General features: G+C 38.2%; 1 protein-coding gene across 1 annotated transcript in view; it reads left to right on the top strand.

The window, feature by feature from the left end:
• The window catches only part of GLUD1 (glutamate dehydrogenase 1), a 41233-nt gene that overhangs the window by 16556 nt on the left and 6713 nt on the right, over window positions 1-17964 (top strand). The window contains exons 3-12 of the mRNA XM_055080939.1: window positions 337-392; window positions 1562-1625; window positions 6168-6262; window positions 10969-11148; window positions 12651-12788; window positions 14176-14313; window positions 14639-14719; window positions 15927-15996; window positions 16175-16228; window positions 17036-17127. Coding sequence (XP_054936914.1) covers window positions 337-392; window positions 1562-1625; window positions 6168-6262; window positions 10969-11148; window positions 12651-12788; window positions 14176-14313; window positions 14639-14719; window positions 15927-15996; window positions 16175-16228; window positions 17036-17127 — 968 coding nt within the window. The remainder of the gene's footprint in view (window positions 1-336; window positions 393-1561; window positions 1626-6167; window positions 6263-10968; window positions 11149-12650; window positions 12789-14175; window positions 14314-14638; window positions 14720-15926; window positions 15997-16174; window positions 16229-17035; window positions 17128-17964) is intronic.

The raw sequence follows: 17964 nt of genomic DNA, 5'->3' as shown, positions 1-17964 counted from the left end.
CTAATTGAATCTTCCTTAAGTGTAGATCTTTGTTTAAATCCCTTTCTATACTCTGTAAATAAGACCAAATCATAGTAAAAGGAAAGTAAATATGCCATTACATTTTAGAAATAGTAAAGCACACTGATTAAATATGCATTGTAATTTGCCTAGTCTAGTTTTTGTTCACTAGAATTTTAAGTTACAACATTTTAGAAGAGATAGTGGGTTTATTTATTGAATTTTCTGAAACTAAAGCTAAAAGTATCACACTTTTATAATATTACACAGTGCTTTCTGCCTTTTTAATTCTTTTAGCCTTTATATGGAATAATAACTTTCAGCCTTCTCTTTCAGATGTGCCATTTGGGGGTGCCAAAGCTGGTGTTAAGATCAATCCCAAGAACTATACCGTAAGTATCAAAGTGACATTAGTGCACATGGTGCATTTACAAAGGACTTGAAATTACTGGACTTCTGTGTATCCCCTATACCAGTGAGATTAATGGTTCCTAATGTTTTTATAAATTTATTTATTTTTGGCTGTGTTGGGTCTTTGTTGCTGCACGTGGGCTTTCTCTAGTCGTGGTGAGCAGGGGCTACTCTTTGTTGCAGTGCACGGGCTTCTCATTGCGGTGGCTTCTCTTGTTGCAGAGCACAGGCTCTAGGTGCGCGGGCTTCAGTAGTTGTGGCTCGTGGGCTCTAGAGCGCAGGCTCAGTAGTTGTGGCGCACAGTCTTAGTTGCTCCGCGGCATGTGGGATCTTCCCGGACCAGGGCTCAAACCCATGTCCCCTGCATTGGCAGGCGGATTCTTAACCACTGGGCCACCAGGGAAGTCGTCCTATTGCTTTTAAAAGGAATGGAAAAACAAGCAGATAATTAACTCATTGAGTGTTTTGCCATATGAAAGGCCACCTACTTACATCAATGTCCTTTTTCATTTTCTTACTTGGTTAAAAGGTAATTAATATAATTAGTATACCTTCATATTCTTAAGCATTTATATTCATGCATGTTATACACAACTATAATATAAATATTCTATATATAAATAAATATTATATACTATATATAACTGTGCTCTGAGATTTTTATGTTGGGATCCCAAGGTTCTAGTGACATATCTTAACTAGTTTGGTAAAAATTTTATTATTTATCCTATCAATTCCAAGTTAATTTAAGCTGCTAATTAACCTCTGTATTAAGTTAAATAAATTATGTGAATAAATATCTGTATACGAACAATATATATGATTTTTTTTTTAATTTGCAATCTAAATGAAAATACACCATGAGGATTGCTCATAAGATCCTATATTAATACAGGAGAACAGGTTTGAGCCTTAGCACTACTATCTGTTCCTTATGTAACCCAATTTCTGGTCTCTCAGAAATTTAAAATTTAATTTCTGTGTAAAATGGAAATACCTACTTTATGAATTGTTCTGAAGATTACACAAGAAGATATATGAAAATGCCCTATAAGTAGAAAATAGGATGCAACTGTTATCTCCATAAGTGGTTTTTCTATCAAAAATTATTTTTTCATTATTATTTGTGTTTCACCTTTTTCCTTTATAGGATAATGAATTGGAAAAGATCACAAGGAGGTTCACCATGGAGCTGGCAAAGAAGGGCTTTATTGGTATGTATTGCCATGTAGATTTACATGGAGTGGGAACATCTAAAAAGTAATTGTCTTAATATAAACTCCTGCTTTTGTCTATACATGCATAGACAGACTTGTCCTCTTACTTTGAGAAATTGGGTTCTGTGTTAAACATGGTGAACATACCTGGGCCTGTTCATGACCCCTCTCTTATAGAAAAGTTCAGGTTCTCAGTATACAGTGTGGATACCAGGAGAGGTCACTTCCACCTCTTCTCCTTGTACAGACATAATAAAGGTTTTTGGTCAGTGTAACAGCATTGAACAACAAGCACAATCACAATTGTGACATCCAAAAAGATTTTAGGAACTAAATAATGCCTTCATTATGAACAATTTTTAATATGCAAAAAGCAGTTTTGCAATAGTAATCCTGTTGCTAAAGCAGTGAGAAAACTGATGCTGTTTGGAATTGGAGGCTTAAGCAGGCCTTTCCCTTCAAAGCAGTGGGCACAGGCTGGGAGGTGTGGAGCCTCATGCTGATTGATTACTCACTGTGACATCACTGGCTGATTTTAAGGATTCCTGGGGCTCCTAATGTTTGTTACTCGGACTAAATTTCTGAGGGTACTGATCTTCATTATCTTGATTTTCTATCATACTATTATCTATGTATGTGTTATTTTGTGTATGAGATGTGAATATTCTTTTCTGTAATATACAGTTATTATTTAATCTTTAAATTTCAAGCAAATTGTCTATTTATTTTCTTGTCCTAGAAAGATTCTGATTTGTTTTAAAAAAATAAAATCATTTAATAGAATTTTGCCCCTTTAACAATAGTTAAAACTAAGAAGACTGACTAAAATAGGAAAGAAAATCTACTTTTTCTGTTTTCCTGTCCCTCGTTTTCCTTCCCCAGTATTCTTCTCACTGTTGACAAGTTCCTGTGAACTTAATATATCCTTATTTTGAAATCTGCCCCTTTTAAGTAACACTAGAACTTACTAGATTTGTCCTGTCTTTTATAATTTAAAAGGCATTTGGATTCTTGGCATGCATCCTCCCTGGCACTGCCGTGAGCTTTACTTACACAGTCATTGTATAGGGTTAGCACTAGTTAATGAGATAACTACCTCCTTCACAGAAGTATCTACTAATTCTGATAGCCTTCATAATGTTTTATGTTATAACTTAGCTTAAACTCTTAGCTTAAATCTCAAACGTATTTAATAGTCTTGAGTGGTTTCAGACTTTATTCAGTTGTATTTATTGTCCATATATAGAGGATATCCAGCTTAATTTTCTCTATATTGACAAGAACCCTGTAATTGCAAAGGTTAAAAAGTGATTCATTGAAACACTGAAAGCTTAAATATTAGCAATTTGACTTTTTTGCTTATGTGCAAAAGCCACCATGCAGCTAAACTGACATCTGGGCCCAGAAAGCTTTGTAGCATAAGAGGGATGCAGTTGCCATTCTTTCCCTCTCTAGGGCACAGAACTACTCCTGAGCAAACCTTTGGAACTGATGTCATTTCGGTTATTTTCTGACTTTCCTTTCCACAGAGTTTCAGATTATGAGTTAGACCTGAATCTGGGTCCTGGCTCTGTCACTTCGTGTGAGTTTAAGGTCAGCTTTTCAATTTCTTCAAAAAGAGTCAGCTCTGGTTTTGATAGGGGTTGCTTTGACTCTGTAGACCTATTTGTAGAGTGTTGCCATCTTTTTTTTTCAATTTTGTTTTATTTTTTATACAGTAGGCTCTTATTAGTTATCTATTTTATACATATTAGTGTATATATAGTGTATATTTTATACATTAGTGTATACGTGTCAATCCCAGTCTCCCAGTTCATCCCACCCCCACTTTCCCCCCCAAGCAATGCCACTTTTCATCCAAGGGAGAACATTCATACCTTATTCTATTTTCCACTTTAAACTAGTCCATGAACACTGAATGTCTTTCCTTTTGTTTTTAAACATACATTTTATTTATTTATTTGGTTTTTTTTTTTAATTAATTTATTTATATATTTTTGGCTGCGTTGGGTCTTCATTGCTGCACGCGGGCTTTCTCTAGTTGCGGCGAGCGGGGGCTACTCTTCATTTCAGTACGTGGGCTTCAGTAGTTGTGGCTTGTGTGTACACGTCTCACACTACTTTTGTTAAGTTTATTCATAAGTATTTTATTCTTTCTGATACTGTTCTAAGAGATATTAGTCTGCCGTATTCTTTTCTTAAGAAGCCTTTGATACCAGGATAATACTAGCCTCATAGAATGAGTTGAGAAGTGGTCCTTCCTCTTTTTCTTTCTTTCTTCTTTTTCAGTTTGTGCAAGGGTGTTAATTCTGTTATGTGAGTTTAGATACCACCTTTGTAAACTGTGAAGTTCCCTTTTCATCCGCTATATCTCTATGCACCAAAATTACCCTTTTAGCTTTACCCCTACACTCATGTTCTGTGAAAGCAGTTGCTTTTTTCAGCCAATTTTTTATCTTATTTATACTGTTAACGGGATTGAGTGATGGCATTTTAACTTTCCCAAGGGTAGTTACCTGTTTTTAAAAGGATGGACTTTCACACCTGTAGTATTTGAGAATTTACCTGTAATCCAGGAATTGCTTGTAATCGGTACAGCCCTATACATTGATTTTGTATGGAGTAGAAAACTCACAAGCCTAATAATATTTTGTGATTTTGCTTTGGGTAGGGGGAGCTATCTGACTTCAGCATATCTAGACTAATAATTGTTTTTGAAAAACAATTTATCATTATATGTTTTTGATTTACAAACTACATACCTCAAACTTGCCCTTCTCCAAATAGAATTGTTATTTGAGGTAACAAGCTTATTTAACACTTGGTATTGCTGAAAACAAGCATAATACTTTTGCAGATACCTCTAAAGAGATGTGGGAGCAATTTGTCATTTATACCTTAGGAGAAAAGCAATATGATTATATATACTTGTATTACCCTCCGGTTGAGGTATGTCACTGTAAAGGAATGGGAATTGTGGCCAATGGAACAGTGGAGCCCTTTTGTCAGAGGATGAGGCTAGGATATGGCATTAACTGTTCCAAGCAGGAAAGTTGTATGGGGTGAGGGTGGATTGGGGGAAGTTAGACTTCTTGATATTTGTAAGATGCCTAAGGAAAAGAGTACCAGGACGTAGGAGAGTTACAGGTTGGGTACGGAAGGGGGAGCAAGAGTGTAAAAAACAAAACTTTGACCATTTCAAAGTTGTCTTACACCAATCCTATATCGTTACATCACAACTTGTATAAAGAAGTACATATGTAGGGCCTGGGCCCCTAAAATGTAGAAGAATATTAGAATGGACCTTATTCTGTTGATTAAAAGTAATAATTATAGGAAGAACTCAAGTATACCTCTTAGAAAGAACTTAATTTGGGAGACAATAGTTTAATCATTTAAAAGTTGTGTTTTTCTTTTTATAAAGATAATGAGTTTGTATTTTACAATTAAAATATAGAAAGTTATAAACAATGCTGAAGTCTAAACACAGTGAAAAAGTTTGTGCATATCTTTCTAAACCTCTGCATACATATATACACATGGAAATATGTATAGTTATTATACATTGGTATATATAAAGATAATTTTATATGAATGGGAATTTATACATGCTATATGAAACCTGCTTTCTTTCCCCACATGTATGTTTTGGTGATGATCCCAAGTCATTTACATGGATATACATCATTCTTTGTAATGGCTGCATAGTATTTCTTTGTATAGATGACCCATTAAATAATTAGGTTGTTTTGTATTGTATTCTTACTGTTTTGATGGTTATATTTCTATGTATTCCTGCCTTTACAGATTTGAGTGGGCACCATTTAATACATTTCCATCTGAGATCTCACTGGACATCAGCATTAGTGCTGTCATTGGCACTTGTTGCTGCCTGTGGGCTAGCTTCTTGTTATCCTCAAACTTTTTATTTGCTGATCTGAGGAACTGAAAGTCAAGGCCTAAAACTTTCTGTACAGCGTAAGCTTTGAATAATAGGTCAAAAAAAAAAATAGGTCAAAGCAGCATTATGTCATGGGTAAAAGTATTAGGGGGCTTAACATAATACTTCAGCAGTGTGTCTTTTCCCTTTTTCTACTTGGTGAGGAGGGCTTACACCCCCAGTAAGCAAGTATGTCACTGTGCTGTCTCATACACATAAACTTTCTAACCATAACAACCCTCCTTATGGTACTGTTCTCTCTAAGTACAGTTTAAGGAACTGAGGTCAAGAGAGGCTAAACTGGTTTGCCTATGCTTGCAACATTCAGAAATATGTTGAGTGGCTTATCAGTTGTGCATAGCTAATTTCACATAGCAAGTGAACACCAATAGGAGAAGTTATCATGTAATACTGTGTATCTGTAAATTTTTTAATGAAACATTTAATAAGTATTTCTATGACTTGAATTAGTAACCGAGATGAAATCTAAAGTTTTCTAGCCATGGTAGCTTTGTTATTATAGAGAATTGCAAGGATCTATGTGTTTGAGATGCATTTATCTTAAAAACTGGTGCGATGCCCTTTCCCTGTGCCCCCAGGTCCTGGCATTGATGTGCCTGCCCCAGACATGAGCACAGGCGAGCGGGAGATGTCCTGGATTGCTGACACCTATGCTAGCACCATAGGGCACTATGTGAGTACCCACCAAAAGCTCTGAGGGCTTCATTTGCTATCTACCAGAAATAACAGTTCAAATTCACTGGGTTTTTCTCCTCTCCTTTGATCATATCGTGATTTTATATATTACTTCTGTCTATCTTATATCATAAATGCAGTGAACTTGGATTGAGCTTTTACTCATATGCAACCCTATCCTGACCGCTGGGATGGGCCCTCAAAGATCACCTCCCAGGGCAGGATACATTACAAGACAGTAAAAGGGAAATAAGGAAGCATTCAATTCGGGCTCTTCCCTCAAAGGAACTAAGACACATTAAGCAGATAAGGTATGGAGATAGTGTAATAGCAGGGTGGAGAGTTTCTAAAAGCAGGCTTCCTGGAAGAGGTATTTGGTCAGGGCTGGACATTGAAAATGGATAGAATTTAAACATGGAGATTTGGAGGCTAGGAGGGGAAACTGTAGAGCTCAGATTGTCTGAAGATAAGGGACATTTAGAAAGGTAGTAAGAGAATGATGAAGTAAGTGAAAGAGTAGAAAATACTCAAGTCCCAGTGTTTTTATTTTACTTGCTAGTCAGCGGGGAGCCTTTGATGCTGACCCTTCCTTAGGGGAGAGGGGCCGGCAGCAGTGTTAGGCTGGAGCAAAGAGATGGCCTCCACAGTGTCAGTGTCTGTCTTCACAGCCGGGAGCGATAGGGCTGGGGAGAAGCATTGGCTCCTGACAGAGGTAGACTCAGCAGGACTGGGTTGCATCTGTGGGACCAAGGAAAAGGACAGGATTGAGTCAGAAAGAACCAGGAGGACTTAGAGTCTGGGGGACTGAGCAGAAGTAGTGCCATTAATACAGAACACAAGAAGAACAGCTAACTTCGTCCTTGAAAGGGATGGAACCTTGAAAAACACTTAAGGAGTAGGAAGAGAAAGTGAGTTGAAAAGACATTTTGTTACCCCAAAACTGGGTTCACCTCTTGGTGGGTGTCGAGCCAAAAGACACAACCAAGCCAAAGACCGGTATAGACGGATTTACTGCTTGTAGCAAGTAGGGAGGACACTGGGATCTTTCCCAAAGCAGTGTCTCCCTGAACAGCAAAAGTAGGGAAGTTTTAAGGTAAGGGTACCTGCATATTCATGAAGGGACTTGGGTGGTTGGCAGAGTCCAAGTTTTAGTTAAGTCACTAAGATCAGAAAAGGTCAACATCGTCATCCCTTAGGTTCCAGTTGATCTGAAGGTTGAGCACTTCGGGCTTATCTTTACCATTGAAACAGAACTGGGGGTCTTTACAACTGATAAATTATCTTGGCTATTGTTACTTCTCTTGCTTGATAACATTCTTTTGTTCCCTTAAGATCATTAATTGTTGAGACCTGTTCAAGTACAAGCATTGTAGACAGGCTTTGATAACAAAATGGCTTAGATCACAGAATGGCTTCTCATGTCAAGAAAACCATGCCTGGTTCTCTTCCTCCAGGGACCCCCTACCCTAACTGCTCACAATTTATTTTAAAAATATAGAGAGAGCACTTACTACACAGGAGGCTTAAAGTGCAGCAAGGAGTTCAATACAATTGGGGTAAAGGCTAGAAGAAAAAGTTTTGATGCTATGAAGAGTACTGGGGACCTGACCACGTCTCTGGAGTAGGATCAGAAAAGCCTACTTGAGATGTAACCTTCTGGTCTGCACTCTGAAAGATGAGTACACATCAACCAGGGGAAGTGGCACTGGCCAAGGGTTGGGAGAAGGAAGCACCTGGGTAAAGGTCCTGATGTGAAAAGAGGTGAACCTGAGAGGCTGAGGGAACACTATGGTGGCCAGAGTAGAGAAGGCATGAGAGAGGCCAGCAGAGGAGAGTCATACCAGATTCCTACCTTGTAGGTGACAGCAAGGACTTTGGTCTTTGTCCTGAAAACAGAGGGAAGCCAGTGAAGTGCTAATTCTAAGCAGGTGCGTGACACAGTAAGCTTCACTCTGTGTGCAGCAGAGAATGGGATTGTTGGGGACAGGAGACTACACAGGAGCCCAAAAGAGATGATATTGGCCTTCCATAGAGTTGGAGAGGAATGGACAGATTGAAGAGCGATTGGGGGGTGGAAGGGAGGAACAATTAGTTAGAAAAGAATGAGAAGTGCCAAGAGCTTCACGTTGTGGATGTTCTGAGGGGGTGGTTCTGAGAAGAGAGCAATTCAGCAACTAGATTGGAATAGTGAGGTTGGAGCCAGACTGCAAGGGCATGTAGAGAGGGAAGTAGGGCATGAAGAGTAGCCCTCACTTAAGAAAAATGGCACTAGAGAGGAGACAGCTTGAAAGGTGCCTGTTGTCTAAAGAGAAAGGTTTTTGTTGTTCTTGGCATGTTGATTGGTGTGGGCCACAGATTCATCTTTTAAGGGCCCTAGTGGAAAGATCAGCCTTAGAAGAGGAGGAATATTGTTTCCTCTAAAAGGAAGGAAGGGGGCATCTAATGGAGGAATTTAGGCTTGTCTCTTTTCCTGGGGGGTGATGTAGTGTGTAGTTGGGAGCACACTCAGACACCCTGGATTCTGGGACTGGCTCCTTCACATACCAGCTCTGTGACCTGGGGCAAGTGCCTTAAGCTCTCTGTGCCTCACTTTCCTTATTTGTAAAATGACAATAATAATAGCACCTAGTTCATGAGACAGTCATGAGGATTAAGTGAATGATAGTATAATTATAACTGGCCCTCAGTAAGCATAAAAAATAAATATTTATAAACACTGAACCAGGTAAAGTCCACAAATCCCCTGAAATAAAACAGGAGCAGTATGAGACACTTCAAAGAATTTGGTTTTGACTGCCATTTCCAAAAGGTTGCTCTTCCATGTCACCTACTTATGTTAAATGAGCTCTGGTTATGGTCTTTTGTTCTTTTTAAACAAGGCATTAGATTGAATAGTACAAAACAGTGGGCAGTACATTGTTATTCGTAGCTCTCTCCCAAAGGTGACAAAAGAAAGTTTTGTGAGGCCCTGCCAACTAAACCTTGGACTAAACACTGGTAAAAGACCGTCCTTCTTAAAGTGATAGGAAATACAAAATCAGAGCCTAAGGTAAGAAGCTGCAGTTTTTGTTTCTTGTTTTCAGACGTGTACCTGAACACGCAGCTCCTTTTGCCTAGCCTCGTCCAGAAGTGTGGGTGCTGGAGAGCAAGCGAGTTCTCCACCCGGGCCCAGGCTTCCAAAACAATTAGGTATGCTGGGCATCTCGCAGCCAGCCAGCCAACCGGCACTGTGCCTGACCTCAGACAGGATTGCTGTCAGCTCCAGCATTTGCATTTTCTCTGTTCAAAAGCATTTGGCACTTACTTGGTTTGCAATTCTGTATTCATAAGCATTAACTATTCATGAAGGAAAACTGTGGGAAAACTACTAATTCCATAAATCACTTTACTAGACTGTTTTTTTTTTTTTACTTTTGTTCTTTTTGTTGATAATGATACAGCTAATACAATTCTAAAAGTTCTTATTTAAACAGTCACTTTTTAACTTATCCAGCTAGAACATACATTGGGGGGTAAGGAATATGATACGAAGTAAGGCACTTTACCTTGTTTCACATGGGTAGCAAATTGCCTCAACAAATTTATTAAATAGTCCATACTTTAGCCACTGACTTAAAATGCTTCCTGTATGTAATATTGATTTCCTGTATACAATAAGACTGTCTCTAGTTTCTCTTGTCCCACAGAAGACAATAGATTTGTCTATTACGCACTGTTCTGGTTGCTACAGTTTATAGTATACTAAACTGGTTGCTTCCAGTTTATCCCTTGGAAGGAAAGCCCTCCCAAGCCCCTTTCTTCCTTCTAATTATACTTGTTTCTGAACCAGAATACATGCATACTGTCAATTCAGAGAGTACAGAAAGGAGAAGACTTACTCTCCCACTCAGCTTCTTAGAGCTAACAGCTACTACGGGAGGTGCTCTACTGACACATGGGCATGGGCCTCTGTGTCTCACCCACGTGTACCCCTTTTTTTAACTCCAGTAATACCATACTATATATACACAATTTTTTGTATAAATACAATTGTATATATAGTATGGAATTAGAATTTCTGGATTAATGGCTTTTTATCTTGATAGGTATTCCAGTTGCCCTGCAAAACTTAGTTATTCTGTTTTCTTTCTTTCTTTTTTATTTCTTGAATACTTTTGTTAATCCACTCTTAGGTGAACTTGAGTTATCAAGTGACACTTAATTGAATTTCTAGATTAGTTTGGCAGAAAAATATTTTTACAGTGTTGAGTCTTCCCATCCATGAACACTGTAATGGCTCTTCCTATCTTAGGTTCTGTTTTGGTGACATGCTCAAGTCTTATGATAAATTTTAAGACAATTACAGGTGACATGTATACCGTTACTTAGTAGGGCTTAAACATTTGGTGAAGGAATAATAGTTTTAAGCTGAACTATCTCTACTTGTGTGATATTGCTATTTGTATTTACTTGATGTTTAATTCCTAAAAACCCTGTTTCTCCCATCAGAAAATAGTCTACTTTATTATATATTTTCTAGGAACAGAAATTTGAAAAGGTGAGACTTATCCCTATTGATGAAAGTATACCTTATACACACACACACTCCTAATGAGCATATTAGTTAAATGAGAATGTGTTTCCACTTTAATGCTTCTTTATGTTGGTTCCTCATAGAAATTGATATTGACATTTCATCTTTTAAGTTTTGCCCTTCTTTTGCAGGATATTAATGCCCATGCCTGTGTTACCGGTAAGCCCATCAGTCAGGGTGGAATCCACGGACGGATCTCTGCTACTGGTCGGGGAGTTTTCCATGGGATTGAAAACTTCATCAATGAAGCTTCTTACATGAGTATTTTAGGAATGACACCAGGATTTGGAGATAAAACATTTGTTGTTCAGGTAAAAATGTTTGCTTTCTTAAAGAATAACTGATATACATATAATAATAAGTTTTTCAGTGTTTTAAGATATGCAGTTTTTTAAAATTTTATTGGAGTTGATTTGTAATGTGTTAATTTCTGCTGTACAGCAAAGTGATTCAGTTATAATATAGTTCCCTGTGTTATACAGTAGGACCTTGTTTATCCATCTTATATATAATAGTTTGCATCTGCTAATCCCAAGCTTCCACAAACCAGTTGTTGCTCTCTCCTCTGAGCCTCTGAAGCTCCCTTTCTGATCTTCCTGCCGGTGATGGGGCTTCCCAGAGTGTGGGAACCTTTCCTCTTTTATAGCTGCCTTCCAGGGACACAGGACCCATCCCAGTTCCTTTTTTCTTTTTTTTTTTTTTCCATTTTGTCCTACCTGATTATATGGAGATCTTTCTTGTCCTTTCAGGTGTTTGAGGTCTAGTGATCAGTAGGTATTCTGTGAGAATTGTTCCATTTGTAGATGTATTTTTGATGTATTTCTGGGAAGAGGTGAGTTGAACATCCTTGTACTCCTCCTCGATTGGAGCCCCTAGATTTGCAATTTTTAAAATTTTATTCTGGGGCTTCCCTGGTGGCGCAGTGGTTGCGCGTCAGCCTGCCGATGCAGGGGGCGCAGTGGTTGCGTGTCCGCCTGCCGATGCAGGGGAACCGGGTTCGCGCCCCGGTCCGGGAGGATCCCACATGCCGCGGAGCGGCTGGGCCCGTGAGCCATGGCCGCTGGGCCTGCGCGTCCGGAGCCTGTGCTCCGCAACGGGAGAGGCCGCAGCAGAGGGAGGCCCGCGTACCACCAAAAAAAAAAAAAAAAAAAAAACTTTAAAAAAAAATTTATTCTTTGGATCTCTTAAGTTTTAAAATGGACATATGCAGAGTAATACATCCTTTGTTTTTTAACCTTGGTAATAAGATTCATGTGACGAAACCAAGTATCTCTCAGAAACATATGAAACTATCACCAACTTCTTTTGTTTGATATTTAAATTGAAATTGTATCCAGAAGGGGACATCTCTTAAACTATTATGTGTATACAGAAAGGTTTACACAATGATCCAAATTTCAACTTTTGTGTGGTGTTTGATTAGTTTACTTAGAGGAATCAAAATTAAGTTGAATCCAACTTTAAAATAAAACCCATACCCCTCCCAATTACTGACTTATCTTTTCACGACCATAGGACATCTGGTCATCAGGAACTGAGGTCCTAGGTAGCGTCGTTGACATCACTGCTGTTTCTTTATAGGCCAGCAAGTCTGCATGTCACTGAATGTCCTCAGGACTCATTATCACAGAGGACAAAGGGTTGGGTTCCACATTCTGAAACAAATTTATAGTTGAAGAGAGACATTGTTTCTCTTATCAAAAGGATTTTGAGAATTACTTCTAAACCAACAGAATTGTATTGGTCAGAATATGACATTTATCATCTGTGCTAGGACTTTGATTTTTATTTCATGTACAACTGTTCTTCACAGGGATTTGGTAATGTGGGCCTGCACTCTATGAGATATTTACATCGTTTTGGTGCTAAATGTGTTGGTGTTGGTGAATCTGATGGGAGCATATGGAATCCAGATGGTATTGACCCAAAGGAACTGGAAGACTTCAAATTGGTATGTTAATGTAATATCTGAACAGTTTGACCACCTGAATGTTGTAAAGTTGAAATAAGTATTATTGAAATCTGTTTGCATTGCTTTTTTTTTTAATTAATTTTTATTGGAGTATAGTTGATGGGCAGTGTTGTGTTTCTGCTGTACGGCAAAGTGAATCAGTTATACATATATCCATTCTTTTTTAGATTCTATTCCTATACAGGTGATAACAGAGTATTGAGTAGAGTTCCCTGTGCTATACAGTAGGTCCTTATTAGTTATCTGTTTTATAGAGTACTGTATATGTGTCAATCCCAATTTATCCCTCCCCGCCTTCCCCCCCGGTAACCATAAGTTTGTTTTCTACATCTGTGACTCTATTTCTGTTTTGTAAATAGGTTCATTTGTACCATTTTTAGATTCCACATATATGCAATATCATATGATGTTTGTCTTTCTCTGTCTGACTTCACTCAGTATGACAATCTCTAGGTCCATCCAGGTCTCTGCAAATGGCATTATTTCATCCTTTTTAGACTGCCATATTTTAGATTCCACATATACATGATATCATATGGTATTTGCCTTTCTCTTTTTGACTTACATCACTTAGTATGATAATCTCTAGTTGCATCTATATTGCTGCAAATGGCATTATTTCATTCTTTTTTATGCCTGAGTAATTAATATTCCATCGTATATACGTACCGCATCTTCTTTATCCATTCATCTGTTGATGGACACTTAGGTTGCTTCCATGTCATGGCTATTGTAAATAGTGCTGCAATGAACATTGGGGTACATGTGTCTTTTCGAATTATGGTTTTTTCCAGATATATGTCCAGGAGTGGGATTGCTGGATCATATGGTAGCTCTATTTTTAGTTTTTTAAGGAAGCTCCATAGTGGCTGTACCAATTTACACTCCCACCAACAGTGCAACAGGGTTCCCTTTTCTCCACACCCTCTCCAGCATTTATTGTCTGTAGATTTCTTGATGATGGCCATTCTGACTGGTGTGAGGTGATACTTCATTGTACTTTTGATTTGCCTTTTTCTAATTAGCAGTGATGTTGAGCAGCTTTTCATGTGCCTCTTGGCCACCTGTATGTCTTCTTTGGAGAAATGTCTATTTGGATCGTCCACCCGTTTTTTGATTGGGTTGTTTGTTTTTTTGATATTGAGCTGCATGAGCTGTTTGTATATTTTGGAGATTAATCCCTTGTTGGTCGCTTCGTTTACAAGTATTTTCTCCCATTCTGTGGGTTGTCTTTTCATTTTGTTTGCTTATTTTTTTTAATGTAACTCAAAAACCTCCTACTAAATGAGTCTTCATATCATAGGCACTAAACATAAACATTTAAACTCTGTTGCAACCATTAATTCTGATTTTCAATCAATTATAGCAACATGGAACAATCCTGGGCTTCCCCAAAGCGAAGATCTATGAAGGGAGCATCTTGGAGGCTGACTGTGACATATTGATCCCTGCTGCCAGTGAGAAGCAGCTGACCAAGTCCAATGCACCCAGAGTCAAAGCCAAGGTGACAGCATGATGGATTCAACCTTACCAATGTGGAGTGACACTGAGAGTCATAGAAAAGCTCTAATGGGTTTCCTCTTTTTTTAAAAAAAGAAAACAGCTTTATTGGGATGTATTGGGTTGGCCAAAAAGTTCGTTCAGGTTCGTTACCATCTTATGGAAAAACCCAAATAAACTTTTTGGCCATACAAGTCCCCATGCATACAATTTAAAGTGGGATTTTGCTTCTCTCCCACAGCCTCGTCCCCCACACATCTCTTGAGCTCAGCTGGAGGGGATTTGACGGTGTTAATTGGCATTTCTCTATGTTCGTGACTTTCTTGCAGATCATTGCTGAAGGTGCCAATGGACCGACAACTCCAGAAGCTGATAAGATTTTCCTAGAGAGGAACATCATGGTCATTCCAGTAAGTAATCTACGTTTGCCAGATTTTATATGTACTTGGAATCATAATTGTCTTTTGCAAGGAACTGGGGGGAGAGGAGGATTGTTAGTTTCCCAAGCCTTAGTGATGAATTCTTCATCTTTATTTTGCTTTTGTAAAAATTTATTTATCTATATTTATTTTTTATTTTTGGCTGCGTCGGGTCTTAGTTGCGGGATGCGGGATCTTTTGTTGCAGTGCACAGGCTCTTGGCTGTGGCTCGCAAGCTTCTCTCTAGTTGTGGCGCGCAGGCTCCAGGGCATGTGGGCACTGTAGTTGTGGCACGCGGGCTCCAGAGCCTGTGGGCTCTGTAGTTTGCTGCACGCAGGCTCTAGTTGAGGCGCTCAGGCTCAGTAGTTGCGGTGTGCGGGCTTAGTTGCCTCGCAGCATGTGGGATCTTAGTTCCCTGACTAGGAATCAAACCCGCGTGCCCTGCATTGCAGGACAGATTCTCTACCACTGGACCACCAGGGAAGTCCCTTTATTTTGCTTTTAAGAAAATAAAGTAGAAAAGTGTGGTTAATATAATAAGCCTGTCTTATATTGGACCTGAACATTTTCTTCCAACTTCAGGCTCTTTCTTGAGTATGTATTTAGACTTCTTAAATCCAGCTATATAAATGTATAATGTGCTAGAAGTACTATTCTAACTTTCAAATGTCCCTTGCTATCTTACTCAGAAAGCTAATATGAGTAACATGTGCTTAAGTTTTTCAGTGGTTAAGCATGGGGTCTGTACCAAAAGGTCATTGGAAATTAGAAGTTAGTGTGGACTCGTGATGCATTTAGAAGAACCGCTTTTGCTGAAAGCACTTAAATTCAGTTTAACTGAAATAGACTGCCTTTATGTAGTGGGAGAGTGAACACTAATCTTCTGGCGAGACACCCTTGGACCATCCAAACCAGTGGTTAGTGGGTAGGCAATTTTGTCAGAATTTTTTTGGTGGAGAAGAGGCTCTAAAACCTCTGATCAAATGCTTGCTGATTAATAAACTAATAAATTATTTTTTTTTCCAAAGGGAGAAAGCCTCAGATGTGTTGGGAAGGGGATCTGTTTAAGTGTAAAATTTCTGATACTATCTAATATGTATTTGGGAAGCTTGAAGCTTAATCTGCTTTGATATTAAAACTGAGCTCACGTTCATTGTAAGCTTTTATTAAGACCATCATCTCATTTTTTTGTGTGTAGGATCTCTACTTGAACGCTGGAGGAGTGACAGTGTCTTACTTTGAGTGGCTGAAGAATCTAAATCATGTCATGACCAAGTCCAATGCACCCAGAGTCAAAACCAAGATCATTGCTGAAGATGCCAACAGACCGAAAACTCCAGAAGCTGATAAGATTTTCCTAGAGAGGAACATCATTGTTATTCTAGATCTCTACTGGAGGAGTGATAGTATCTTACTTTGAGTGGCTGAAGAATCTAAATCATGTCAGCTATGGCCGTTTGACCTTCAAATATGAAAGGGATTCTAACTACCACTTGCTCAGTAAGTTCTGATTATCCTGTTCTGCAAAAGTAATCTTTTGGGCCATCTAAAAGGTTGGGGAAAGCCTGAATTTAATAAAAGGGCTAATTTCCTTTTTGTTTAGTCTCAGAACAGAAAACTATTCTGACTCAGGAGTCTTAGACCAAAAATATACAATTTCTTTTTAGATATTCACTATATTAACTCTCTGGAACATATTTATATTCCAATGTTTATTCTGCGAGTATGTTCTGGTTCCCAGAACCTAATCTGTAAGTTAATAGTATAAAGAGTATCATTTTAAACCAGGAGCTCCTGTTGATACTCATCCATTTCTATATCAGGTTGCTTTTGGTAAAGCCCTATCTATTGTCAAGAGTTTTTTGAGTCTTCTGATGAGAATACTGTTTTGTCTTTGACTAGAATAGGCTCCAGACTTGACACTAGAATTTTCCTCAAGCTGAAATAAGACCAAGACCTCCAGCTGAGCTTTACTGAGCCCACTCTGAGAATCTGGGTGAAGTGTTCCATCGATTTCCATTCCTTTTTCCCTCAGCATTTTCTTTTTAAAAGAGCCAAGGAAAATCCCTGCTAATGGGTGTTATGGAAACAGAGCAGTGACCTAAATTCACATTTATATAGGAATTTGGCAAAGTGCTTTATTCCTTTTAACTGAGATTTAAGTGAGTAACCCTTTTATGTTATTAGTGTTGAAGGTTTTATGTCATTAGTGTTTGGGGCTGTGGATATAGTTTGGGACTACTTTTGTTTCTATTTCATTTTTTTTCTACTAGCAATATCGTATCTTCATCTCTTGGCTTTTTATAGTGTCTGTTCAAGAGAGTTTGGAAAGGAAATTTGGAAAGCATGGTGGAACTATTCCCATTGTACCCACAGCAGAGTTCCAAGACAGGATATCGGTGAGTGCTTGTGGCGGCATCACATACACTGCCTGCTCTCTTCTTTAGGTCAGGCCAGCTATATTAAATGGGATTAAGGCGTGGTAATCAGCATGACAGTTATATGACTTCATCTTTCCTTACATTCTAAAAATGGAGTAAGAATCTTAGTTTGAAATAATTCATGGTTCTGCTTTTGATACTTTTACAATACAGATGACTCAACAAGTGATTCTAACATAATGGTGAAGAGTTATTGTGTATTTTAACTATTTTAAGCTTTAGAGAAATGGAAAGAATTGAAAAGTAAACATTAGATTGACCTATATAAAAAATTGAAATTACTATATGGACACAAATAAGAGTCAAAGAAAACAGATGAGAAAAACTGTTTGTTGTTAATTAGCTATTGACAGGATATATTAATACACATCACAAAGAGAACTGCTTTACTAGTAAGTGGCAGGCGACATGAAAAAAATCAGAGGAAGTAGGCCTAGAAAAAAAATGTTTACCCTCGTTGTTAAAGAAATATAAATTAAAATAAGCATTCTTTAATGTATTAAACTAGCGTAAACAATTAATGGATCTTTTACTCACCATGTCTGTTGTGAAGCAGTTGTACCTTTATTCTGATGACAATGCAAAAGACTTATTAAAGAGTTCCTGCCCTTTGACACTTATAATAACATCACCTCTGGGAGTTAATCCTAAGAAAATAATTTTAAAGGAGAGGAATGAGTCCGTGCATGATGTCATTGGAACTGTGTTTGCAGTCATTTTTAAAATTAGGTTTGATTTTACAGTCCAGTGGGGGGGGGGCAGGGAAATGGCTAAGTGATAATATGTCTTATGAAA

This window comes from Physeter macrocephalus, chromosome 20 (genome assembly GCF_002837175.3).
Source record: "Physeter macrocephalus isolate SW-GA chromosome 20, ASM283717v5, whole genome shotgun sequence".
Taxonomy (NCBI): Eukaryota; Metazoa; Chordata; class Mammalia; order Artiodactyla; family Physeteridae; genus Physeter; species Physeter macrocephalus.
The sequence above is the reverse complement of the archived record's forward strand: the minus strand, read 5'-3'. Positions and strand labels throughout refer to the sequence as shown.